Here is a 26378-nt window from a genome sequence, read left to right on the forward strand (position 1 = left end):
AAATGTTTATACACATAAGGCAAAACTTCTTTTTAGCACTAAATCTAAATCATGTGACAGCCGACCACCCTGGGGACGAGTTTGAAATGACTAGGGTGGTCCGTGAAATGCCACTGTAGACTTTCTTTTCTGAGATGGTGGGTTTTTTTTTTGCCTTTTTCTCAGATAAGACTCAAACTCTTGACTTCAGCCATCCTCCTGTCTTATTCTACTAAGGAACTGGGTCCGGTGGGCCTGAACCACCACAGTAAGCTTTACCATTTGCATTGCAAGCTACCACACAACACTAGCATGTCACCCAGGTCTAATCTTAAGGAATCTGTACTCTGCATGTGTTACCTAGAGATAAAGTTCTATGGTGGAACCGGGCACGGTGGCACATGCCTTTAATCCCAGCATTAGTGAGACAGGGTTGAGCGGATCCTATGAGTTGGAGGCCAGCCTGGTCTACAGAGAGAGTGACAGGATAGCCAGGGATCCTCAGAGAAACCCTCTCAAAAAAAAAAAAAAACCAACCAAACAAACAAACATGGTGGTAGACATAATTTAGAAATACTTCATATTTGCAGTGAGATGAATATGAAATAAATCAAAATCTGCCCATTTACCTGAAAAATAACTTTCTCATTATCAGAGAAGGGAAAATAATTTACTCAAAGCACCCCCCCCCCCCAGACAGACTAGAAATTCTGAAACTGCCTCAAGTCTGCTGACAGGGGCTGTCAGTTGTCCCTTAACCAGAGTCACAGTGAGCCTGTTTCCAGAATGTTCACCAGCTTATAGTTCAGTTTGTCTTAGCTGCAATAGCCTTGTTTTCTCCTCCAGCTAATGACAGGAAGAGAAGGATTCCTGCTGGTACATATTTTTAAAAGGAGGTAAGGAGACTAGAGTTTTGATAGAAATATAATCCTGAGAGATCCAGGCTGTGGAAAATCATGAAGAACAGAAAAGATTTTAAAAAGAAAAAAAAAGAAGAAAGGAAGAAAGGAAAGAAAGAAGGAAGGGAGAAAGGAAAGAAGGAAGGAAAGAAAGAAGGAAGGAAAGACAGAAGGAAGGGAGAAAGGAAAGAAGGAAGGAAGGAAAGAAAGAAGGAAGGGAGAAAGGAAAGAAGGAAGGAAGGAAAGAAAGAAGGAAGGAAAGAAGGAAAGAAGGGAGGGAGGGAGGGAGGAAGGAGGGAAGGAAGGAAAGAAAGAAAGAAAGACAGAAGGAAGGAAGGAGGGAAGGAAGGAAAGAAGAAATGAGGGGAGGAAGAGAGAGAAGTGGAGGCTTGAATTTTGCTTTTCATTTTAAACTTTAATGGCATGTTTTATCCATCTTAACTCTGTCTCGGGAGGAGATAAACAGGCTCAGTCATTCCACTCAGTCCAGAGAGCATCTGCCGAATGCCCACAACCGCACACCCATCCCATTCCATTCAGACAGTCACATTCCCTGCTGAATGCCACCTCCCATTTGCTCTGTAAATAACTATTAATCTATTTACACTTATCCCCATGTTGACAAGTGCAGCTGTTTGTCTTGTCTTCTCTCCCTTCTGACTTTTACAGTTCCTATCCCTCTCCTACCTACCCTTCACCCTCGACCTCCCTTCCAGACAGGTGTGGCTAAACTACAGGTAGACACCTTGGGTAGAAAAAAAAAAACAGAGGCAGGTACAAAGGTGTCTACTACACGTTGCTAAACTAAAGCTCTTAGGTAGCCAGCCGGAGGCCACAGCTTGGGAAGGGGATTGAAGAAATCTTATTTGTGTTTCCTTAAGGGTCAGTATACAAAGTACTCTTGAAAGTCCTGTAGGAATCAGATAATGCTGGCAAGGGCGCGTGCTTCCCTAGAGCAGGACAATTAGGGAGGCAGTGGTCCCTGACAAAAAGGACAAAGAAGCTAGCAGAACACTTTCTCGTAGGCTGTAAAAGACTGCTGGCCCACCCCTCCCTCCCCCTCCAGCTACACAGCAGAAACATCAACTAATTGTGGGCTTGGATAAGAACAAAGAGACACCGGCCCTTTGAATTTCCCCCCTCCACCCCAATACATATAAAGAAAAAAGTTGGGGGCCAAGTTTTAAAAGCCAGTAAGCAAACACATCAGTTCTCCGAGGACTGAAGAAAAAGTAAAATGCCATTTACAGAGGCATCTCAAAGGCAGGCCCTGCCCTGGCTGCAAGGCTGAACACACTTGATACCAAAGAAGAAACTGTCTTCCCAAAGTCACGGAGAGCACAGTGACTGCTGACTGACCTGCTTCTGATGCCATGTTCTTAAGTTCTATGCGGCTCAGTAAAATCCTAGATTAGAAACAGAATGATTTGTTCCTACTAATTCCTCAATATATATACATATATATAACACAAAACTAGAGTACTCAGGATTATGTAAATTCTATTTGTTATCCAGCAATAAAAAGTGGAAAATTGAAATAATTTAAATTTATCACAAATTATGCTTAAAAATTAAGAACCAATAGTATATTCAATTGTCTCAGTTTTTACAAATTATAAATTCGATACTTCTAATTATGGGCTTAGATGACAACAAACACCATGTCTTTGATTTTTTTTTCTAACATCTATAAAGAGAAATGAACACGCATGGGATAATGGTAAACATGTATATGTACAAATCCTTGGACACATTTCCCAGATTGTTGGAAATCAGTAAGTAAATTAGAAATCAGTAAGTAAAAAGCCACGGGAAATAGCTCTAGTCAAATTGCTTTTGAAAGCCCTGCTATTTAAGAAGTCTCACTTGTTTCTTTCTTTTACTGGAGGAGTGTCTGCATACATTGACTGATCAATGACCAACCAACAGTGCTCAGAATTGCAAGGATTCCCCAGACAGGACAGGAAAATAAATTCTAGTGCTTAATGCAAGATGAAAACTCAGGGCCTCTTCATCCATTTTGAAGCCTTTTTAATGCCTGATATTAGGAAGTTAAGTGATACCCAGTAGTATTATGAAGATGTTCCTTGTAGCTCTCAAATGGAGTGTCTTAACTGTGTTTAATCCTAGCATGAACCATCATTATTTGAAACTGGGTAGGCCATAGAAGAATTGTTTTCCAGCAAAGGGAAGCAGGTGGAGAGGAAGAAACAATACTGTCCCCTTCTTTCCTCTTGGTAATCCCATGAACACACAGTGGAGAAGTGAGTTATGCTGGAATGCTAATTGATTATTAATGCTGACAAGGACTAGGAGATGACATTTGTGCATCAAACACAAGCATTGCCTTGCCATTTTTTTTTAAGTAACAAAGAGTGTCATGGGATTGAAAAGGACATATAGGGGTTGGGGATTAGCTCAGTGGTAGAGTGCTTGCCTAGCAAGTGTAAGGTCCTGGGTTCAGTCCTCAGATCTGGACAAAATAATTATAATAATAAAAATGAAATATAGAGGAGAGATTCTCTTTCTAATGATAAAGTTACGTGATCTCAGAATATCCCTAAGATACTGTACACACATGCAGAAAAAATGGAGGTCAATGTTGTAAAAAAAAAAAAAAAAGAGGCAGCCTTCTTTTCAGATAATATGAAGACGAAAGTGGGCACAATTTGTCTGCTACCTGATGTACTCCTAATATGTAAAATAGTTGATTTCCTCTGACTTTAGCCAGTTGCTTTATATACTGTAGAAGCTACTTGGAAATAGAGCATTCCTTGACAGCACCCGAAGTATCACCATGCTTTCCCCGAAGCATATTCACATTCGTCATAAATGAACTCATCTTCACACTGCAAGGTGAAGCACCTGGTGCTCACAAGAGTATACTACCCTCTGAGGTGTCACAGAACACCTTATGAATGCTGGGGAACACAGATAGGGTTGTTACAGAACTAGGGATTCCCATGACTGAAAATCTGTTGGCTTTGGTCATAGGCAAAGAACATGTACAACTGTTAATTACCACAGAGAAGAGAAGTTCCTTGTAAGGTCTGCATCTCCAGTTGTCAACAGATTCTGATCCATGTCCTACTAAACGTCAACTTTAATGTCCAGGATTAGGACTGCATCAAACTCGGTTTTTCTATGTCTGATCTGTGAAAATGTCTTAAGAATACAGCCCCTAGAGCTTCATTTTATTTTTCTTTCTTCAGCGACCATTTTAGATTTTGAACATGTTATAGACCCGAATTCCCTCCACACGAGCTCAGTAATGTTTCAATAGGTTGCTATGAGCAAAGTCTGTCTTAAAACCCAGAATTTATAGTCACTTGAAGCTCAACATATATCACCTTCCTAGAAAAATTAACACCAATAAAGTATCAAAACAAGTCATTTAAACATTGCCTGGCAAATGGGGCTTAAGTAAAAGTTGTGTGTGGAAAAAAAAACCAAAAAATAAAAACAAAAATCAGAAAACAAATCTTGTTCCATAATTTACCTGTAGAAGGCAAATATCCTAATCTCTTTCTCTTAGATATTGCCATCTATGCTAGGTACTTTGAGATCACATGGAAAAAAATAACCAACATATTTCATTTGGAAAAAATATTTTTGGCTCTTGAATGACTGTTGGGTAAAGGGATTAGACCTCTTCAGTGCTTCTCATATTTCTGTTTGGATTTTAGAAGTGTAACAGAACTCTCAGACCTGGCAGCATGGGCTTAAGTCTTGACACTACCAGCAATGTGCTCGTCCCCTGGGTGAGGAAGGTGAGCGAATTTGACCCCAGCCTCCTTTGGACTGAGATTCTGCATCAGACCACGAAGACAATGGGAAGGTGTACCAGTTCTCACATTCTATTAGACCCCTGTGAAGCAATTTTAAACTGATGCTATGATCCTACTTTCAAAACAGGTGCATGGAATCATCATTTTTGTCTTTGTTAAGATTTACCTGGACAAGCCCTAAATAAATAAATATAAAAAACTCTGTCTCCGTGGCATAGCTAGTTTCCTCAGCGGATATAATCGTTTGCCTCAGGCTTCAAGGAGTCTTTGTGAGCCTTCTACAGCCGTCTTGGGAAAAGAAAACAGTTTCTTCATGACCTTGGCTTCTTAAAGCCTTCATTCCCTTCCTCACTCGTTAGCACACAACACTCCATTTTGATCCAATAATATTAGCAGGATAGTGCCTTTCAACAAACACAGCCTAAGGGAAAATGCTTGCCATTTTTCAACCTTCCACCACCTGTCCCACTTGAGAAAAAGATGGTTTGTTTTATGCTAGAATTGAACATAATTAACTGAAAGCATTCTGTTTCAGGTCAAGAAGATATTTACAGTAGAATGTTGAACTAGATCAACATCTTTCTACCTTAACCACGGAGGTCCTGGCCCCTTTTCTGAAAAGCATTTTTTATTAAGCATAAGATATTTTACTTTCTTGGTTGCTACATGATTATTAAAAAATGAGTCACTGAAAATGAAACATATCCATTCATATAATAAACAAAATGTAAGAATAAAGTATTTAAGTGAGAACAAGCCTAAAGCATAGGCCAAGTACCAACTTGTATATTTTATCATAAAGTTTCAAGAATCTTGGAGAGTCCAAATTCTATGACATATGAGAGATCAAACAATCAGGTCAGACAAATGGATTAAGTTTGCTCGTCAAGGGGACAAACACATCAACAAAAACTAGACAGAGAATTTTAAAAGGTAGAAAAAGCAAAGTACATTGAAGATAATAAAACTTGACCTAAATCTAGCTAAAGAGAAATATATAAAGTTCATATAAAGTTCAGTTAGGAGAATGAAATTTTAACACAAGGACTTTGGTAAGTATGCACCCTGGTAATCACTACAGAGACAAATCATGAGGAATCTCAAGTCTGACACCATTATGCACCAAGAAAATGAAGGTTTGATAGACAGTAGAAATCTACTTTTAATTAGTTTTGTAATTCTTGACACATATTAGAGAGAGAAACTCAGAGTTTCAGTTTGTTCAACCTGTCTGCTACTTATTAAAGTACAAGCAGAAGTATGTTTATGGCCATTATTTTATTTTGCTCTAGAAAGGCATCATCAGTCCAGATTAACTGAATATTTTGCTTGCTCTATTTATGTATAATAATGGTAATGTTGGGGTAAGACAGTGCACACTAATGAAGATCTTCAGGGAGAATTAGGCCATCTCCATGGAAAATACAATCCAGTGACTGCAGAGCTCATCAACAATTCTCAGTTCATCTGCTTAATCCACATCCAATGTCATGACACAAAACAGGAGGGCTGATACATTGTGGTAAATGTGTGGCTCATGTTGACATGACTCAGAAGATGCCGACTTCAATAAATAGTAATAACTGGCCAAAGTAAACCCTAAAATGCGATATATGTATAGCGCTCATACACAAGCCTCTCTGTGGAAAGATATTAGCTATTATTGATGTTAACACTCCTACCGGGTCTTCAGCTTGGGCCTCATAATATTCAAGTGCTTTGCACTGTTGGTGCCCATGTGTCCTCATAGACATTCACATTATATATTTATTTCAAAGATGAAGGCACTAGAGATCATGGGAAAAAATAATTCGCTCAATGTTACATTAAGAGCCACAGTGTAATGCTAGATTCACTAGAGAAGCAAATCTTCTCATTGGACTCCATTCTGTGAACCTGTCAGTGTCCACCTGGAATATTCATCTAAAATTTGCATTCAAGGAATGTGGTCTTTTCAGATAGCTGAATGCTTCCACCCTGCCAAATAAGCCATTCCCTGTTCTCAGGATTCCTCTATTTAATCCATAATTACAAATATAGCCCTAGCTCTTCGGAGCTTCCATGGAAAAGAATAGCGCACATCTCTTCATGGCACTCTGGGTGGTAAGCCCCATGAGAAGATTCCTAGTCTCTTAAGAAAATGGCCCCATCTTTAAACTGACCAGAGAGGTCGTCATTACAACTTCCCTTTGGCAAATGTCCCTCCTTTCAACTTTTCAAAAGTGAACTCTTGGTTCATTAATCAACTTTCTGTTTCCACGTCCTCTGCACACACACCCTCTCACTGCCCAGACAGATGAGTTCGCCTTTCCATCCCATTTTCATAACCCTTCCTCTTGGTACTACATAATTATCATTGTAACTGCAGTAAGTAAATATTGTAAACATTGCTCTACTCTGACAGATGATAAATTCATGGGAGATTATATGTGTTGCAGAGAGTGACAAATCCCTATTATTTGGAGAAATGTCTGTGGCACGGTAGATGTCAGGAATCTGTTCTCTCAGAAACAAGTGTAAGGCTACAAATCACATTCCGAAAGTCTCTTCCTTCTTCTAAGGTAACAAAGCAATGTTGGCTTATCCTGACGCAGCTCTGCATTCATCTCGGCACCCGTCTGTCAGCGGAGAACATAGGGCATCTCCTATAATCTCCATGACCTCTGCTTTGTGTTGCTTACACTCTCTGTAGATGGGAATTGTTCTTTGAGCTTCAGCATTGGTGGGAACCCATAGCAGAGGAGCCAGAATTGTCACTCACATGCAGTGAGTAATGCCTGGTAGCTCACACCTACCTGAGGAGCTTACTAAGGAGCCTCTACTTCCTGAAAATGAACACATACTCACTTTTGTGCCAAGGCAGAGATTTTTTTTCCACCTGATGGTCTAGACCCTTGTTTCAACGCATGTAGGTCAGCCACAAGAGTCTCCATTTTGAGTCTTGTCTTCCTACTAAAGACAGTTTCAGACAAACATAGGTTCCTTTGGAATAAAAGCTTAGAGAGGCCTTTAGTTTCTAATGGATAGGCCACGGACTTGGCCCAGCCCTTTCTGAATTGTAGGATTTTCTGTCCAGTTAGCCAACACTCTGTTTTAGAAGAGTGATGTGATTAAGGAATTACAAAGGTATGTTGTGAGGACCTAAGACTTTGGCGTATCAAACTTATAAACTGTTTCTTGGAAATGATCTAACTTATGACCTTCTTTCGGGCTTTGTACCACATACTCAGAGGCCCATCCATCAGCCTTTACGTGCAAGGTGTGTATTGGAGCACAGAGCAAGGAGTATAGTCCCGGGTCTTGCCACTAAAAAATGAGGAGCTCAAGGCCACACATTCTCATTTTAGTTTTGTTTCCATGTCTTCGACGCTCAGCTCCAGGGATCAAATTTGGGGTCTGCTGCTGGTCTCGGCCCTAGCCCTCTAATTTACTTTTGCTTGTCAGCTGCCTGGCAGATTGCTACATATTTCATTTCATCTGAGGTAACGCTTTCGATGCCTTACTACACTTTGTAATTAGATGGTGTGAAGTAGCTTGGACGTTGGGGTCCTCCTGTAACCTGTCACTTCTCACTGCAAAACAAAACTGAGGTTAGCAGCTCTGGTGAAGGCAGGCCTCACTCCTGAAGGCACTTAACTCCTCATCTCCCTTTATTTACCTCCGAGAAGTGGCCCTTTTTTAGCCAGCTCCACAGTGGGTGTCTTTGAGGGAAAAGGCTTAGATGACATGTTTAAGCAAAAGGACTTAGGATTTCTCAGAGCACGGAAGCCAATCAGAAGAGGGTGTTTACCAGTCACAAAGCTCATTCACCCAGATTACACTACCATGCCTCCGGTGATCAGCCTGAGACACAAAGGGGACAGACTGAATCAAGCAATCAGTATGGAAGCAAGTAAACACTTTAACTGCAATACGAGATAAAAATCTAATCTCTCTCTCTTTCCTTTTTAACCACACACATTCTCTGCCCTCATAGGCAATCAATTATATGAAAGTAGCATTTACTTTGCCCTGTTTACCTGTTCCCAGTACAACCCATTCTTAAACTGATCCATCTTTTCAAAAACCTTTCATGTCACTTGACATTTTAACAGATTTGAGTAAAACTCATCATGCTGCAGGAAACCCAATGTCAACCAAACAGCCTATCAGACATCAGGGAAAACCGTGTTATACCAAGGGCAAACCTTGCATGTTCATATTATTTTTGCCTGCTATTTAAAAATCGTCTTATTTTCATGTGATACCAAAAGTCACATTGCTATCTGAAGCTACCAGTTGGAAGCAGAGCAGGAGATGGCCATCCAAACCATTCAGAGAACACACTATTCAGTAGCCCTTCAGAGGACTCAGAAGCAAAGACCCCACTCCCTATCGTTTGAGAGATGTGAGCTAGTGACAGAGGAAACACACATGGTACACACAGGTTCAGAGGATGGAAATCTTATTCTGAATGCCAGCTTGAGAAACTTCATGGGTAGAGTCGTTCCCCCAGAGAGCCTTAATGACTACAAAGGATTCCAACTGAAGATAAATAGATGGACCTGTGAGGGAGGGTTGAGGTACAGAAAGCAAGCAAGCAAACAAGTCTCTTCCTCCACCTCCTCAGTCAAGATGTTGGCCATTTAAGTGCAGGGACACTGCCTGCTGAGATAATTTCCCATGCACAATGCTTAGAAAAATCAATCGTATTACCCTCACCTGGTCTTGCCATGTGTCTCTCTGTGACTGTCCTCTACTATAGTCTGTTAAGTGTCTCCCATAGTCTGTTTAAAAGTAGTCAAGCCATTCCCCAAGCATCTGATGTTGTTGCCCTTTGTGAGGGGTAATGGTTTTCCTTTTAATTCTGATTCCATCAATAGACTGACACTAATCCAGACTGATTTGAGTAAACAGAGCATATTCCCCATTGTCTCTGTGATCTGAGAAAGAAGCAGCCTGAGAAAGATCACTGCCTGGGTTGGAAATGGCCCCTGTGGGGGTTTTACGCAAGCTTGAAAGGAAGAAAGAGAAGGCTGGTGCAGAGTCCTGTCTAAAGCAAGCTCTCTTTGGGGGTGGCAATTCTCACAGAGGTATTATCCTAACTGCACCTATTAGTGGCTTCTGCACCCAATAAGAACAGGGAACTCTTTCCTTTGTAGTGTTTCCAGAGTGGTTGAGGAGGGTTGATCACAACTCTTTCCCTCTGGCCACCCACTACAGTTTTTATAAATATTTTTCCCCTCACCATTTTGTTGGTCACTTAAGAAACATTTTGAATGAAATGTCAATTTCTTTCCAAAAATATTTCGTTTATTCCCCTTCCCATAATCAATGTGTGTTTCCCTTTCCACCAGCTGCTCAATTTTCAATTGACAAATAGATATTTGTCTGGGGAGGCCATCTCAGTTTAAACCTACGGTCATGAAATCTCACTTTGTCTTCATGGAAGAAACTTCTTGAAGGACTTCATTTCAAAATTAGGGCACATGAGTTAGTCCCAGTACAACATCAAATACATTTAGAATTGAGAAGCGCCATGGCTGAGGGAGGTAGTCCTGCATACCTTTAATTCCAGCACACCGAAGGCAGAGGCAGGAGACTCTCTGAGTTCAAGGCCAGCCTGATCTACAGAGTGAGTTCCAGGACAGCCAGGACTACGTGGAGAAACCCTTTCTTTAAAAATAGTTGAACAAAGTCCCAGTGTCTTGAAAGAAAATGAAGAGGAATGTTGTTTTAAGTAGGACACTTCCAGATCACATAAGAAAACCAAGTGTAAATTATAAGACAGTGTCTTTGTGAAGACCTTAGCAGACATTTCGTTCAATTATTTCTTCAAAGGAGACTAGATGGCAGGTGACACTTTGTGAAACTCTGCTGTGTGCCCTAAAGTCTGCAGGGTTAAAAGGATGACAAGGCTGTGCACTTTCTGAATATGTTTGGTATCACGGAGGGACAGGGGCAGGGAAGGAAGAGAAAGGGAAGCGAGGCAAGCTGGGGTGTCCCTCCACTGATCATGGAGCTCAGCCCTCGTTTCTATCCATGTACTCCACTTGCCTTGATTTTTATCTATTTCATTTTGATTTTCTTTTTAAATGGACTCTAACTTGCTGGAACTTGCAGTGTAGCCTGGGGTAGCCTTGAATTTGCTGCAATGCTCCTGTCTCTGCCTCAAGAATTCTGGGGTTACAGGTTCACATCACACCAAACTTGACTTTGTCTTTATATAAAGTCATCAAATCCCCCGTCAGCATCTAGCCACCCATGGCCTGTCCTACTAATCTTGCTGTTCTACACTTCTGTTCTCAGGTGCCTGCTGCTCTTCCTTGGGGAAATAGAGTGATGGGGGATTGTGGAAGTTAAGTTCAGTATTACAGACAAAGAGAGGTCTCTTCCCAACGTGACTTTTCAGATGCTACCTCTTCCCCCCAATCGAAATTTAAAATGTCATGGGTGAGATGCTTTATGTGAGAAATTAAAGCCTAAATGTGTTTCTTATGTTTTTCTTAACTTGGTGGTGGTGGTGTGTGTGTGGGGGGTGGTATTGCCACCTGAATTTGTTCTAAAACATTCCAACTAGAATTCTCATGTTGAGCAAATCTCACAGATGGATTTGTGTCTTCCATATTTATCTCCAGAACTGCAATTATTATTAAGAGCAGTGTCCAGAATAGAAGGTTTTATTATCCTGGACCTATGATGACTAGGAAATATAATTAATTCCTAACAAACAAAACCATCTGAAGTTTGTCCCTAGAACACAATCTTATGGAACTAAGTGATCTGCAATGTCTTTCACTTCAAGTCATCTTGTGGGCTAATTCTTCTCTCTTGCTGTAATGTGCCCCTTAGCAAAACCCCAGAGCATGTCATCAAAGTTATGAATCTCAAATTTGTGAACAGAATTCATGTTTCAGAGCATAGAAGCCCTTGCGGTTCTCTCACTGTTTCTGTGAAAGCCCTTCATTGTTAATGCGCAGAAGTATATAAATCAATATATTCTCTTTACAAATCAGTATGCCTTGATCTGCTTCTATTCTCTCTTACAGTTTGATTTTATACCTATGTTCTTTGCACACTCATTCCCTCCACTCCATTATTTGCTGAATTGTAGAAGCTCTAATATGTGAAATATTTTTCACAAATAATCACAAATAATTCATGTTCTCTCTCCTCCCTGTCTCTCTGTCTTTGTCTCTGTCTCTCTGTGTCTCTGTCTCTGTCTCTCTGTCTCTGTCTCTCTCTCTCCCTCTCTCTCTCTCTCTCTCTCTCTCTCTCTCTCTCTCAGAAACTACAGTGTGACTCTCAGGCTAGTTTTAAGTTGGAATCATTTATGAGCACATTCTGTCCTACCTAGGCTGGCAAATTCTCAAAGGTCTGTGGCTGCTACTTACTCACTTCTGCCTCCCTTTCAAGAACAGTCCATGTGTCTAAACTTAGTTTTCAAGGCTTATTGTGTCATACAGAAGTGTTCATTTTAATGGGAAAAAGGATCTTTATAGATTATGGCTGATGTTTGATCTATATATCACTTCTTATTTGGGAATAGTTTATTTAGGGAAAAATATGAAAAGAATAGAGTCCACTTTTAGAGCAACCAAATAACTTGTGTACCAACTAGAACACTTTTACAAATGAAAAGGAGTACTATTAATAATTCTGCTGGAACAGCAGATATAAACAGAGTGAAACAAGACTTAAGTATTCCCAATTCAGCTTGACAGGAACCACAGCTATTGAAGAGAGCTTTGGGCAGAGAGTACCTGAGTTGACTGAGACCTGAGAAGGCTTCCTTCCTACTGTTCCAACTGGTGAAGCAATGTGCAGTGGAACTGGGCAGAACTGGCAGGTGATGGATGGTGAGTGCAAGAAATGCCTTTTTTATTTCCATATAGTCCATGGCTAAGCCATTTATTTTTTCCTCCCTATGAGCTCTCACGTAGAGTTCTGATCGCACACTGCTCTGCTCAGAGCTCACCCCTGATTTGCCATCGGCACTGTCAATACACTCTCCTCTCAGTAGCATGGACCTTGCTTAGCCCCTTAATATTTTTAACCTTATATCCTTTTGACTCCATACTTTCTATTCCATTGCACTATATGACATTTCTGAGCATGTCAGCCAGCACCCAACTCGTGTGCCTTCTGTGTTTTGCCACGTCCCCTAGAAATCTTCCTTCCTTCCTTCCTTCCTTCCTTCCTTCCTTCCTTCCTTCCTTCCTTCCTTCCTTCCTTCCTTTCTTCCTGTATGTCTAGACTCAGAGAATTCTGTGTGTCCTTCCAAGCTGTATCCAGCAGATGCATTTGTAATTTCCTGATCGTCCTCGCAGGGGTTTTCACTCTGTGCTGATACTTTGCATGTTGCTCACGCTTCCCTACCACGATGAAGACTCTGTTGTGAGTCAGATGAACTTCTGGCACAACTGCCTTTCCTTTTGACATTCCAAGATATTGTGTTCTAGCCCCCAAACCCCCTACCCTGTTGGATACTCTCTATAAGCACCATTAAAATTAGCATTGGATGATAGAGAACACCTTTGTCCATCATCAGGTATCAAAGGGGAGGGATAGTCCACTAGGTTTAGAAAACATTGCCATCTTGAAAACAAGTAAAGTTTACAGCAATTATGAAAAGATTTTCTTTTTTAACTGAGTTCTCTTTTGATCACTAGTGCTGTCTCTATTTTTTTTTTACTATCAATATGTAATAAAACTTGAAAACTCTTCAACCACAAAGCAAAAAGTTTGACTTGGTATCCTCGAGATAAGATATTTTTAACCTATGTTCCTCTCTTCTAAGCAATAAGCGTGCACCAAAGAAAGCCAGTGTGCACTTGAGGCAACATACTTCTTAACCTTTTCACTCAAATCCTTGCTAAACCAAGTCTCATGATCACAGACCCTTACTTCCTTAACAGGGCAGAGTACCGAATTCATTCTAAATCCTCTATGTTCAAACCTAAGAAAGTCTGTGGCAGATTTATGCTCAAGAAATGAATGCAGTCTGAGGAAAGAACAGACAGTCCTACTGGGCTGCTGTGGATAACATTCATTCATACTTCTGCCCCCAACACCCCTGTGGAGGGTCACTGCTCTCCTAAAAAAACAACAAACCAAGCAAGCTTTCCCTTATCTAGATAAAGGATAAGTGTTTATCAGCCCATCTCTTTTCCAATAGTAGCAAGGAAAGTATGATCTATGATCTGCCATCTAAGATCTCTTTCTCCCAGTCCCTTCTGGGCTTGAGGGCACCCAATTGGAAAACAGGTAGGGCAAGGCAGCCTCGTGGAGAGTGACTATGTGGCTGACACCCAGAGTCAGTCTACTGCTGCGGCCTGCCACTGTGCTTTGCCTGAGAAGGTCCCTCATCTAAAGGCCTGCATGAAAATCCTTAGGACTGGCATTTATTAACAAGGAAGAAGAACACTGTCTCCCACTTAAAATGCAGCCCGCTGAAAGGACAGAGATAGGGAAAGCTGTGCGGACCATGCAGGCCCTGAGGTAGTTGCGTGAGTAGTGGCCTGACCTGCAGGAGCCCTCACTGAGGCTGCAGTACTTTTCCCGAAGCATTGCTCAAGTGTTTCACAGAAAGCTCTCTGGGCAGCTACGTCAGTTACAACAGTCCTCTTCAAAGTGTGTACAGTTGCTCCACAGAGTGCCGCGCAACAATGGTAGCAAGTAGTGCCTAGTTGTATACATAGAACACTCTCGTCCAAAATGAGAAACAGTAAACTCTGAGTAGTAAAATGGAATTTCGAGTCTTGGATTCTGTTTAGTATCAATTCACAAAAATGTCCTTTTCCCTCTCCAAACTTGGGATGTTTCAGCAAAGATCTCTTTTTGAAACGAAGCTTCTCTCTCCTCATTTCTTTTCCTCTCTTCTCTCTCTCTCTCTCTCTCTCTCTCTCTCTCTTTCTCTCTATCTATCTTTCTCAGGTGTGCGTGCACACGTACACACACACACACACACACACACACACACCCCACACATATACACAGGCACACATACACCACACACATACACATGAGCCTACACACATCACACACACACACACACACACACACACACACACACACACCCCACGCATGCACAGGCACACACATACACCACACACATACACATGAGCCTCTACACACACACACACACACACACACACACACACACATACACACACACACACACACAAATATTGATGCAGTATTGTAATGAGGGTTAGGAGGGCATAAGTCTAGGGTTTGTTTTGTTTTGTTTTGTTTTTTTCATTCTTTTTGTGTTATTGTTTTAGAGAGTAGAGTTTGGTCTGTGAAGAAATTCCTTTCTTGTGACACTGTCTATCTGAGTCTGGGATGGTTACAAGCTTGGCACTAGGTCCCAGTGCAGGCTTGGTACTTCTCCATTGTCACACAAAGGCAGACTTTAAGCCCTACCTGTCACTTCTTACCCATATCCTCCTTCTGGGCCCTTCCTGCTCATTAGCACCTTCCCTGAATCAGCTCAGCTGCAGGGAAATAACTGGAAAACTGAAGAGAGGATAGAGAGGGAACATACTACCTCTTTACTAATTTTTGGATTATCAACTCAAATTCTCAGTAAGTTAAGTTTAAAACAATATGTTAAGCCAGAGAGTACATTATAGTTATAAATAATACTTGCTCTATATTCCTTTATATTCCCCAACCTGTCCAGGTTTAATAATTCTTACTATTTCTATATTGGTGGGTACAGATAAACAAGACTATCAAAGGGCCATTCTTCTTTATTAAAACTCCATAGTTAGAGAAGCATGAGGACCCAAATATTTTGTATACATAGAGGCAGCACCAGATATTAATGAGAAGCCCACACAGACAAGGAGGCTGGTTATAACAGAAGCTGGCCATGAAGTTACGACATAATGCATACACTGATGGGAGACTAGGAAAGCCATGAAGCAAGTGAGGAAAGTGATTCAGACAACAGGAAGTTCAGCCATGTTCTTTGGTAGCTGTCTTCTACGCAACTCAGGAGTGTTCCAGCAGCTGGCCCAGCAGTCTCCAGAACCCTCGCTAGTCTCTGTCTAGCAGCTGAAAAGCCTGCGTAGAGGTATTTCCTTCATGATAAGGTTGCCATATTCCTGCACATAAAAATGACTGTTTCTATGAAAGGCAGTTTTCCCGCAGATATATACCGTTGCCATGTTTTTTAAAAATGGCTTTTCTGATAAAAAAATTTTTAAGACGATCATTTCTTTGTACCTTGACACCAGGTTTGTAATACCCTCACCCATATCTCAGAACGAACTTTGCTTCCCTCACAGAGAGCTACCCCCTAGACACTTAAAACTCACCGCGCAAAAACAGCCTACAAATACACATGGAATTAGATGGACAGACCGACCGTTTTCTTAATTATGGAAACTGAGCAACATCGGACGCAGCGGAAAAAGCCGGACGCACATACAACTTATAGCATTTCTTTAAAATTGTTTGCTAACATTATAAGCTCCCTTTCAACAGGAGAGCAAAACAAGAAACTCAAGTTTCTCTAGCAAGGACAGGCAAGCCTGCCTGCCTGTCTGTTTTAAAGGAAAGCAGGCACTTCCTTTTCCTCCTTGAGATAACTTGATATTTCCCCTGTTATATTTGCACAGTTCAGGCGTCTAGACAACAGCATGGTCAGTCACACAGCTCTGGCCCTGCTCTACTGCCCTTTGCTTCTCTTCCTCTTGCAGTGTGTGCTGGTTGCTAGGATTTGTTTGGACTATTAAGGAGCTGGATCCCCGCACCCCAGCCTCCTTTAACCGAGCATTCACCTACGGGTCTTCCCATCAGAAAGGAAAGACTGGACTCTTTCTGGACAGCCAGCCCCTGCACCCTCCCAATCAGATCAGTGTCAACACAGCTGCGTCTTCCTAGGAATGTAAACCAATATCATTGTTAGGCCTTGCGGGCCTCAGGGAACATCCTCAGAGCCCTCCAGTCTGACCAGCGGTTTACTTCCCCCTCATCCCTGTGCCCAGTGATTAAAATCGCTAAATCAAACTTGCTAAGAAGAGAGCAGAGGACTGCCAAACCTTAACATCTTGTACGCTCTGATGCTCACTTTCGTGCACACACACACACACACACACACACACGCACACACACACACACACACACACACAAATTGTTAATAGCATACTATTCTGAAGTAACTTCCACCACAGTAAACTTCTACCTCAGTCACCTCACAGTGCGGACAGTACTGGAGGATCTCTATATTTAAATGAGCTCCCGGGACTGATGCATCTAAAAGAGCTAGCTTTAAACAAGCCTACTTCATTAGTTTGAAAAAAAAAATTTCCTTTTAGCATGAAGCCTGGAGAACTGAATGAAAGAGTTAATACGCAATCAATGAATGTGTCTCACTGCTACATTCACACACTCAAAGTTTCTAGCAGAATGCTGTCTACTTCCGCTGCTCTTCTTACAAGAAAAGCAATTTTGTAAAATCCTGAATATTGTGTTTCTTCGAATACATAATGTCACCCAGGAATTTTTGTTTTCCCTTTTGCTCCTACTGTTTCACCTGACACGCAAAGAAAATAAAAGAAATTCCTACAGTCACTACAGAAAACATTCACTCAGAAAAGAGGATTCCCACACGCCACTTGCAGACAGGTTTACGTCGGGTCACTAGAACCACAACTATGTTTGTTTTTATTTAAAAGAAGAAGTGAAGCAAAGCGTCTCTACGCAGAGGGCTCAAATCTTAAAGCCTTACCTCACTAAATTGAGTCTGGGCATTGCTTTCCAGGTACAACATGTTAGCAGTGAGACTGGCCAAGGCTGCTCTCCTCTTCTCTGCTTCCAGGGCTTTGCCAGCCCCCCACCCCCTCTGAGAGCCTGCCGCTGGGAATCTTCTACGAAGATAACAGAACTCAGGTGCCTCTCTCTTTCTCTCTCTGTACATACTTTAAGGTTCCCTAATATATACCCAACTATAGGCATGAGGGGCGGGACTCTTCACTTTACCTGTCCAATCCATCAACTTCCACCTGGGCTCCTCTACTCCAATGGAGTGAGGCCTCTCCCATCTCATTAAGTAGTTAGAATTCCTTATCACCAATCTTTAAAAGAAAAGAGAAAAAAAAAGAGAGAGAAAGAGAGAGAGAGCAGAAGACAGACAGGTAAAACTTTCCCTGTCTCTTTCATAAGAAAGTGCACTCTGTCCTAAAAACAAAACAAAATCTCCCCCCCCCCCAACAAACTTACCACCCCCACCAGACACGCAGAAGGGAGGGAGGCGGGACCTGAAGTGGTTACTACACTTTCCAGTTGAGAAGGAGAAGTTGTGCGAAAGTTTTGGAAGACTTTTTCCCCGCTGCCTTTGGGATTTTTAAGAATTACTTCACAAAGTTAGAGGTTAGGGAAAAATTACGTGTGTGTTGGTTGTCTCAATATAGAACTCCAAAAGAGACTGCCTGTCAGCCCAAGTATTCGCTTTATTCTTATCATGCATATACCAGCAGATTCACGTCAAGCACTGTAAGCCACTTGCCTGCTCAAAATATGTTTCAGAAGCAATTGAAATCATCAGTCTGGCTAGACTTATAAAACAAACATCCTGTATAAAACAACATGCAGTTAAGTAGAAGCCCTGGGAAGCATAGCCAGGCTCCAAAATCCCCTCCTCTATTTGTATATTTCTTTTCTCTAGTATATTCCATATTCAGTTTCTATTAAGGCTCTAAAGATACTTATTATGAATGTATAACAAAATTGAATATTGATTATTTTCTGTCATGTTTCTATTTAAATGACTAAAAGGGTTATCTTTGATCAAAGTACATGGATTTGCATAAACACATAAAAATATTCTTATAGACTTTCTTCTCTTCTTAGACTTAGTGAAGACGGAGTGTGCCCAAATTCTGACATAATTTCTTACACGCTCTGTCGTTATTATTACCTAGGGCTTCAAATCCAGCCAGCCTTGTATCTGAACATTAACCTCCCTGAATCCAAAACACAGTTTTCTCTACTGTACCTAAAGTTATAACTAACTGAGATTAGTAAGAGTGAATATTAGATTTCTTTTAAAATTTAGGAGTTTAAAAAAATCAGAAAAAATCTAGTGCTCATAATAGTTTACTATAAAAATACTAGAATTAACATTTGTAATATATTTATGAATTTGGTTTTGCCTTCTGTCTAAATCCACTTTGTATTTCCAAATGTCATTCAGGAAAAGGATGAAGTGGTCATTAGGGTAAAGGTTATTTTAAAGACCCAGGAATGATTGTTAATTGTGAAGCCCCCCTCTCCCTTTCCTTTTTCCTGGAAAGAAAAATCTCCTATATATAATTTAATCTCAAATATTCAAGAATATGAGGTTTTTAAATACTACAAAATTATATCATAAAAACCATTTACTTCCTCACTTAAGTATGAGGAGAAATTACGCGTCTTACTACCTACGTAAACCAAACAAAACCTAGGTGGGGGTGCTAAAAATGTAGTAGAATCATTCAATCCACGCCTTCCCAATTTATTCCCCATGACAGGTTAAGAGCTAATATAAAGGTTGGATGATCCCAAGTGTGTTTTGAAAGCCAGTATTGGATCCCCCAGAAGCTTCAGGCTCAAGAAAGAAATTTTATTCAACCTATCATTTAATCTCAAATGAATTTTTCCTTGAGAATGGCTATTTTAAAGTAAATCTGTTATTACATTAATTTTTATACTAATTTGACAGTACAATAATTTGAATCCTTTAACTGAGCTATTATTAATTATATACAAAACAATCACAGGTTAAACAAACATTTTTTTAAATGATGTTAAAAGATTCCCAGTAGGACTTGGGGGTGAAAAGTCTCTTTCTTTCTATGTGTTAATCACGCAAACAGATCATTCTGTGGTCTTAGTCATGCATGGACCAAGATTTTAGACAGGAATCTAAGAGCGAAGGGCCATGGCTAGTTTAGAACTTTGGGTAGCTGAGGAAAAGAGCCTGGGCAGGGGATTTAGAGACTAGAGTTATGTTTCCAGTTCAGGCTTTAGCCAGCTCCATGTCCTAGGGGCAAGTTACTCAACCAGGCCTGATGCAGACTCCTCATTTGGGAAATGACAGTGTGTCAGAGCTCAGGATTCCTAAAGACCTTTACAAAGAGGGAAGTCTGTGTCTTTGCCTAGGATTAGGAGAAGTGCTACACAGAGTTCCCTCACTTTGCTTTGATAGCTGTCCCTCAGTTTGTTTATCTCTGCATTGTACAAATGATGAAGTTAAGCCATGAAGAGTTGTAAATACTTAAAGGGCACAGAGCAAAAGGAAGCCAGGAATTGGGAATTAAAACGCATATTATTTCTTTATTTTTGCTTTAGGATATTTCCATGAAGAAAAATTAGCTAACTATTCAGATCGATTTGAATTTAACATAAACATTCCTCAAAGTGCTAATTAAAGTCTATCTGCTAGTGTTTGGTTTCAGAATTAGCATCCTGGATGTAAGAACCATGTGCTTAATCAAGCTGAGAGCTTATGGAAAAGTAACAGTTTCATGCATTCTGCTTTTCTTGGGACAACGGTTCGGAAGGATTTGAACCCAGGCCATGCAGAGTTGGCTAGGGAACAACACGGCACAGAAAGATCTCTAGAAAATGAGACATTCAAGCAGGGTTTGTGGATAAACAGTAAGTCTGTCCTATGGCTGGGGTCAACGCAATAGAAGGGAAAATCATAGGCTTTGTGGAACTCAGTCTTACACTTCATAGTGGTCCTCCTAAAGAAATTCATTTTCTTGACTTAGAAGACAAGGGAGATTAGAAGCCAAGATTACGAGTACTTGGGATTATTTATTTACCAAAGAAAACCAAGAATTGGCAACTTCTTCGTTTGTTTTTAATTGCAATGCTTAAAACTCTAAGAAAGACTGTGTATCTAGTTTTACATTTAGTTATCTTTCTATGTCTTAACTAAAAGGTATCTGGGCGAGGAGGCAGCAAAAGGGAAAAATTGCAATGTGTTCTCTCTCCTAGGACCTGCAGTTATCCTTTCTTTACCTTTCCTAGAGCAAGTAAGGGGGCACTCACAGGGTACCACAATTCCAATAGGATAAACAACTATTTAGAAAACACTTTGAACCCATTGCAGGTTGGTCCCATGTTCATTTGCTGGGGCATTTGTCCTCCCTACTGTGCCCATTATACAGAGACCCTTTCTGTTCCCTTCTGTCCTACTCCTCTTCTCTGTCTGCTTCTTCATTGGGCACTCCGTCATCTCTCTATCTGGTTCCCATTAACCTGTATTCAATGTTCACCTGATGCATGTGTTTGTTTTGATAGTCTTTTAACTCTCTCTTCAGGGTGCTTCTTGAATCTCCTAGTTGAAGTAAAATCTTACATTATATGGTGTCAATTAACTGTTGTAAAATTCTACCTTTCAATACAAGTATTGCATACTCTTTCATTAAACAATGCATTTGAAGTTAGAAAGTATTGTCACGCCTATCACATGTAATATATATAAATGCCTGTGTTTCAGTTTTCTTCTAGAAGAAAGAAAAAGCGAGTCGAACAGAGACTCTTTTCCCAAAGCTTATTATGAAATAAACACTTATTTTGTGGAAATCTGTTCCCAGAAAAATCACAGCACAGTAGTTCATTAAAATAGAGAGGAAAAATAATGACTCCAATCTAAGCTCAACATCTCAAATCCTTAATAATCATTTGTGGAGAGGGAACCTTGCCAGCTTGATAAAGCGGTGAGAGTCCAAAAAGAGATTGGGGTTTTTAGAGCACAGGGGAAGCTCAGGGCTGTAGGGACTTTCCGAGCTGCTGCAAACCAAATCAGCCACATCTTTAAATGTCAGTTACCATCCAAATTGAAGGGTAACTGACAGAGAACACAGAGTAACTCTTCAAACTCCGATCTTCCCTTGGCTAACTGATTTCCTTCCCTCTGTGCCGGCACTAGGGATAATGATGAACATTTTTATAAACTGCGAAGTCACCTGATCAACTCCCTCTTTGGTCCAAAGCTGCATTCAGAATCAAGATATAAGGCCACACCTGCTTAGGGTCAGCAGGTAGGCTCTGAAAGGTGGGGATGCCTTCTAACACAGATGGGGCAGGACATTCTGTCCAAATCTGATGGTTGTGTTCAAGATAGAAGGTTCTGTATACGTGTTATTGTAAAAGTTAAAATAGTAGAGAGCATTCGGTCTCTCTCTCTCTCTCTCTCTCTCTCTCTCTCTCTTTCTCTCTCTCTCTCCCCCTCCCTCCCTCCCACCCTCCTCCCCTCCCTCATCTTTCTGTCTGCCTGTCTTTGAACTTCTTCTGGGTCATGTATGTTTCCAAATATAATTATTTAATTCTCATGAAAATGATGACTTAGAAGTACACTGGTGCTGCTTCATAAATGAAGACATTGCGGTGACAGTGAAATTCTGAGTATTTTCACCCCCCAGATCTACATGCAACTCTGATGGATGATTAGGCTACAGCTTCCTATCTCCTCTAATTCTCTGTTTCACCTTCCTCCAGTGCCATGGACAGAGCAGTCTGCAGTTCATTCAGCAGACTCTGTGATTCAGTCCACTCTGTGATTATAATAATAGCCGAGTTTTAACCACATCACATCCCTGCTTTTAGATAATGCTTGGCTTTTGAAGGTCTCCAAAACAGTCCAACTCAATAGATGTAGAAATGGAGCGATATAATCATCTTTCATATAATTCTTCATTATGATAGAAAATTAGACTAAAGGGTAATCTGATAATTAGAAGCAAAACCTGAAAACTCTAATGTTTAAAAGCCAACTATAAGCATATCACTCACAATTATTGTTAACATTGGTATTCTCCTGTGTTTATGGACAGCAAAAAATTAACATGAGATACAATATTACTTTTGTTAATTAGCGCAGCATTTTGGCCATTTTCTTGGTACATAGTCACACAGTTAAAAATACTGGGGCAAATGTTCTGGCCTAAGTAACTGAATGGATATGGTATCATCCTAATTTCCATAGTCCCAAAACATACTCAGAAGACTCTCCCCATCACAACACTGTAAGATATCCTTTCTACCTTTAACAATGAAATGGGCAACTCTACTTTTACCATAGATTATTTGCTTGCTGGTGAGATTGTGTTTCAACCTCCACTAATCCTCTACATTCCGTTGTTTATTTATCTATTTGCCATGAGGTCAGGGTAATGTACACACTAGGCCTTGGCTTTGCAATTGTCCTTCTCTCAGCTTTAGAGGAGCTAGGATTATGGGCATGAGCCACCAAGTCCATCAAGGATTTCTCCTTCAAATGCTCTGAAAATAGCCTATGCTTGCCCTCCAACACCTCTGATTAAATCTGTAAGCTCTTGTTATTTATAATGATATTAACGTTAAAAATTGATCAATAATAATGTTACTTCTCCTTTGATTAGAAATGGACATAAGGATTCTGAACACTGTATAAATAAAATGACTTCTTGGGATTTAACATTTGCACTACTTATTGATATTATGAACATATCATTTTATGATATATGAAATAAGAGTACACAGAATAAAATGTAATCACATTTTTTAGAACCTAGAGCATCCCTTGTTAAAATTTTGATATAAACTATACCAGAAGGACAAATTACATATAAGTATATAAGATTCATAAAATGTATGTATTATCTTAAATATTAAAGTTATGTTTGTTCATGCAATGGCCTTAAAGCAATATAATATGCTATTTGGTAAAAGCATAGCAGCATAAATTCAATAATTCAACCAACAGATAACATTGCATAGGTAGAAACATAGTTCATAGGGCAAAGTGCTTGGCGTGTAAGCAGGAGCTGATTTGTAATCTCCAGAACCCATGTAAAGTCAAGTGCACTAGCACATGTCTGTAATTACAGTTTTCTTATTGTGACATGGGAGGTAAAGACCAGAGAATCCTCAAAGCATCTTTCAGGCCAGCTATCCAGATGTACAAAGCAACACATAGCAAAGGGGTCTTTTCTCAAACAAGTTGAAAAGTGAGGCCTGCTAGCCAAGGTTATCCTATGAGCTCCATGTACTCACTGTGGTATGTGCACACACACACACACACACACACACACACACACACACACACACACACACACACACATATATATATATATATATATATATATATATATATATATATATATATACACACTATTCCAAAAGCCAATAGCTACCACCCATTGCTCCCCACACTGTATGCATTATCGCTTCTGTTTAGACCATTCTCCCCCTTCGATCTCACGCACTCCCCAGTGCTCATGTGGTGGAGGTTTAGCCCCTGGCTGATGGCGTGGTTCAGGGCCTGGAGCTTTAGCAGCAGAGCTTAGTTGAAGACATAGGTGTTAAAGGGTGTAGTGCCATTTCCTCCCACACTTGCTCAGGCTAAGATGGTTCACCTCAACACAAAACAGAAAGCAACAGGGCCAACTAACAGTGAACTGAACCCTCTGATTACCAAGATCTCAAGTAAGAAGTCTGCCTTTTTAGGTTGTCCAACTCGAGAGTTTTTCAGAAATCTAATGTGATACCAGAATAGAAAAGCTACAACATTAATTCATTATATTATATAAGTGAGTAACTTCCTCCTTTTGGAACTTGGTATTACTCATTAAAATAAACAGGTTCACTCCACACCCACTGGTTTGATTTACAAATAGCAGGTCTTCACATCAAACCAGCTCACATCAAATTCCGGCTATGTTTATTTAACATTTTTAATACTTCCCCCTTAAAAGTCAAATTTGTATCCTATATTATATTTAACTCTCCTAGCCAGCTCTACATCAGAAGTTACATGATAGGTTCTACAAAATATAACTATCATTCTTATTTATTCATGTCCATAGCTCCATGTTTTGCTACATCCTCAACTTCTCACTTTCAAACATTACAATGTCTTAAAGTTTCAATAGTCTGAGGAATAATTATATCTCTGTCCTTATCTTAGCCTTCTGATTTGATGGCACAGTATGTGTAGAGACGCCCGCCACCACACTAAGTGGTCCAGGCATCAAAAATCCCAACAGGCAGGGAGGGAAAGTACTCTGCAGTCACAGTCAGTGATCAGGGTCGGGGGCCTACATGGCTTTAAGCTTGTCCCTTTTAATGAACAGGTGAGAAATACTCGTTCAAGAAGATCACAAAATAAATCATGTTGCTTTCTAGCTCTACTGAACTGTATCTCCATGCGATACTAGAGGTTAACATGCCTTTCTTTCTAAAATGGAAAGAGTTGACTCCTCCTACCTGTAACAACTGTACATAAAAGATCTCTGGCCCCAGACCCTGAATATAGGACAGTGATCTGGCTTTTGTGGCTGTGCCAAGTACAATGCTTCCCTTCGACACCTCAGTTTTCAATCTGTCCTGGAAACTCTGTTGTCACAGGTTGACCCTGGATGTGACTAGGATTCCTGAGTTTTGGGAATTATTTTTGTCTATTTGACCATGACATAAAGTTTATTATTGATGAAAACAGACAAGATTCAATGTAAGGCATTTGTCTTTTCTGGATTTCCTCCCTTAAGGAAATTGTGGGGCAGTCAATTTCCATTCAACTTAAGGCCTGGCGACTTCAGGTTTCACTTTTATTTCCTTAAATGGATTCTCCTTTGCTCCAGGTTAAAGGAGAAGTGACAGCTTTACACCTTGGAAGAAATTTGAAAGACCCTGCTTTCCTATATAAAGCCCACAGTACCTTTGAATCACAGCCCTTGCTACCTCCTTTCCACCTGCGGTCTGCTCTGGCCACTCAGGGTTGTACCACCTCAAGATGCTAAGCACTTAATGCTTGTGCACATAAACAGGCTTGATAGTCTACTCAGTGATTTTTCTACCTGCCTTTGGTATCGCCCGTCAGCTCTCTGACTCTCTGCAAGTGAAGCCAGTAAATGGCTAAGTCCTAGGGCATTTCTGCAGTCAGTAATTCTCTGTACAGTCCTGACAGCTTTACTTCCTCAGTATTAAGTGTACAGCCATGGATATTGTGGCCCAAATCAGCGTTTTACTAGAAAACATACCCCCAAATAAGGTCAACTAAAGAGAGTTGAAATGCTCAGGAAATGACAACTGGAGGCCTCAGTGGATATAAGATAATTGACTCTTCTGCCTCTGCCGGAACTGAAGTGACTTAGGTATGGCAAACCATGGCACTTTCTAGAACTGAGGAGCAGCAAAAGGAGGATATCCTTCCATACACCCGGCATCGGGTTGCCTCATGCTCCATTTTTGGCAGTAGAACATGGGAGGAAGAAAAAACCTTAAATAAATACAACATGATGTCATAGTACACTGTTGCCTTTCCCACATGTGGAACATACTAAAGCATTTGTTACATCTACTAAGGACCATTGGGGTCCATAACGTCAGATTTGAAATTAGCTACTAGCATTCTTTTCATAAAAGGAGACTGAACGTTCATATATGAAGGGGTTTTAATAATAATCTTGTGATCAATTCCCTCTCTAGGATAGTGCCATTTGAGTACATATGGGAAAAGCTTCTTTAACTGATGAAGAGGGACATAGTAGCTTAGAGATTTGTAATAATTGCCTTAGGATTTTATTTTACCTTGTGCCTTACAACACACATATATTATGTTTCATAATCTTTTGGCTGGTTCTATAGTTTTCTCCAAAAGGAAAATTCACATGCTTTCAAAACTTGCTCTTTGCTACATAGTGCTGTGTGTATGTTATTTATTTATGGTTCTGTATTTCCTCTAGGT

General features: G+C 40.4%; 1 protein-coding gene and 1 long non-coding RNA gene across 12 annotated transcripts in view; one reads left to right on the plus strand and one right to left on the minus strand.

The window, feature by feature from the left end:
• Tp63 (tumor protein p63) overlaps positions 1 to 26378 on the minus strand; it is a 210025-nt gene that overhangs the window by 74907 nt on the left and 108740 nt on the right. For 3 of the 11 annotated variants that reach the window (XM_087575457.1, XM_087575455.1, XM_087575459.1), the window contains exon 1: positions 17388 to 17582. In XM_087575457.1, coding sequence (XP_087431583.1) covers positions 17388 to 17576 — 189 coding nt within the window. In that variant the 5' untranslated portion in view covers positions 17577 to 17582. 11 annotated transcript variants of the gene reach the window in all.
• LOC148002663 (uncharacterized) overlaps positions 21483 to 26378 on the plus strand; it is a 29460-nt gene continuing 24564 nt past the window's right edge. Inside the window, exon 1 of the long non-coding RNA XR_015633589.1 lies at positions 21483 to 21693. This is a non-coding gene — a long non-coding RNA (uncharacterized LOC148002663). The remainder of the gene's footprint in view (positions 21694 to 26378) is intronic.

The sequence above is a fragment of the Rattus norvegicus genome, chromosome 11 (assembly GCF_021556685.1).
Source record: "Rattus norvegicus strain SHRSP/BbbUtx chromosome 11, alternate assembly SHRSP_T2T, whole genome shotgun sequence".
NCBI lineage: Eukaryota > Metazoa > Chordata > Mammalia > Rodentia > Muridae > Rattus > Rattus norvegicus.